This window comes from Charadrius vociferus, unplaced genomic scaffold (genome assembly GCF_000708025.1).
Source record: "Charadrius vociferus isolate BGI_N301 unplaced genomic scaffold, ASM70802v2 scaffold3, whole genome shotgun sequence".
Classification (NCBI taxonomy): domain Eukaryota; kingdom Metazoa; phylum Chordata; class Aves; order Charadriiformes; family Charadriidae; genus Charadrius; species Charadrius vociferus.
In genome coordinates, this window is record NW_009647748.1 from 1,508,500 (window position 1) to 1,509,224 (window position 725).

Consider the following 725-nt stretch of genomic DNA (forward strand, 5'->3'; position numbering starts at 1 on the left):
ACCAGGCTCGGATGCCGTGCAACGTGGAGATCCCCGCGTTCCCCTGCGGGATGGGCGTCTGCACTGAATTTAAGTCCCCTACACCGAAGTTCATGAAGTTGTTGCCGGCCGCCGAGGGCTGCATGGTCTGCATGGAGGGGTAGTTGCAGTTGTAGTTGGCGTTGCAGGCGGGGCTGTTGTAATTAGTGTACGCGGGGTAAGCGTTGTAGCTATAGGGGGTAATGCTGACATTGTACGGCGAACTGTAGGGAGAAGACTCCCCCAAGCAGGGCTTCCCATCGCGCACCAGCACCGGCACCGCTATCCGCCGGGGGGGAGGGATGCCCACCATTTCGAGGGTCTGATCCTGTCTCTGCCTTTTGCATTTATACCTTCGATTCTGGAACCAAATTTTCACTTGGGTGGAGGTGAGCTTTAGGACGTTCGCTAGATGGTCTCTCTCGGGAGCCGAGAGGTATTTCTGCTGCTTGAACCTTCGCTCCAGTTCGTAGACTTGGGCTTGAGAAAAGAGGACGCGAGGTTTCCTCCTTTTCCTCTGTCTGGGGCGCTCGGGATCTTCTAGGTCTCTTTTCTCTTGCTCCAGGCTTTTGTGCAGGGAACACAGTTCTGCAGCAAAATAAACGGGCAAAGGAAAAAGGGGGAGGAAAAAAAGTGTGCAAAAAAAAAATAAACAAAGCAATGTTCAATAAACCGAATGCACAGTGAGCGAGCCCCGGCTCTCCCCC

The 725-nt window shown here is 54.1% G+C and overlaps 1 protein-coding gene across 1 annotated transcript in view; it reads right to left on the reverse strand.

Moving 5' to 3' along the window:
• Positions 1 to 725, reverse strand: part of NKX2-5 (NK2 homeobox 5) — a 2,448-nt gene that overhangs the window by 704 nt on the left and 1,019 nt on the right. The window contains exon 2 of the mRNA XM_009882095.1: positions 3 to 606. Coding sequence (XP_009880397.1) covers positions 3 to 606 — 604 coding nt within the window. The remainder of the gene's footprint in view (positions 1 to 2; positions 607 to 725) is intronic.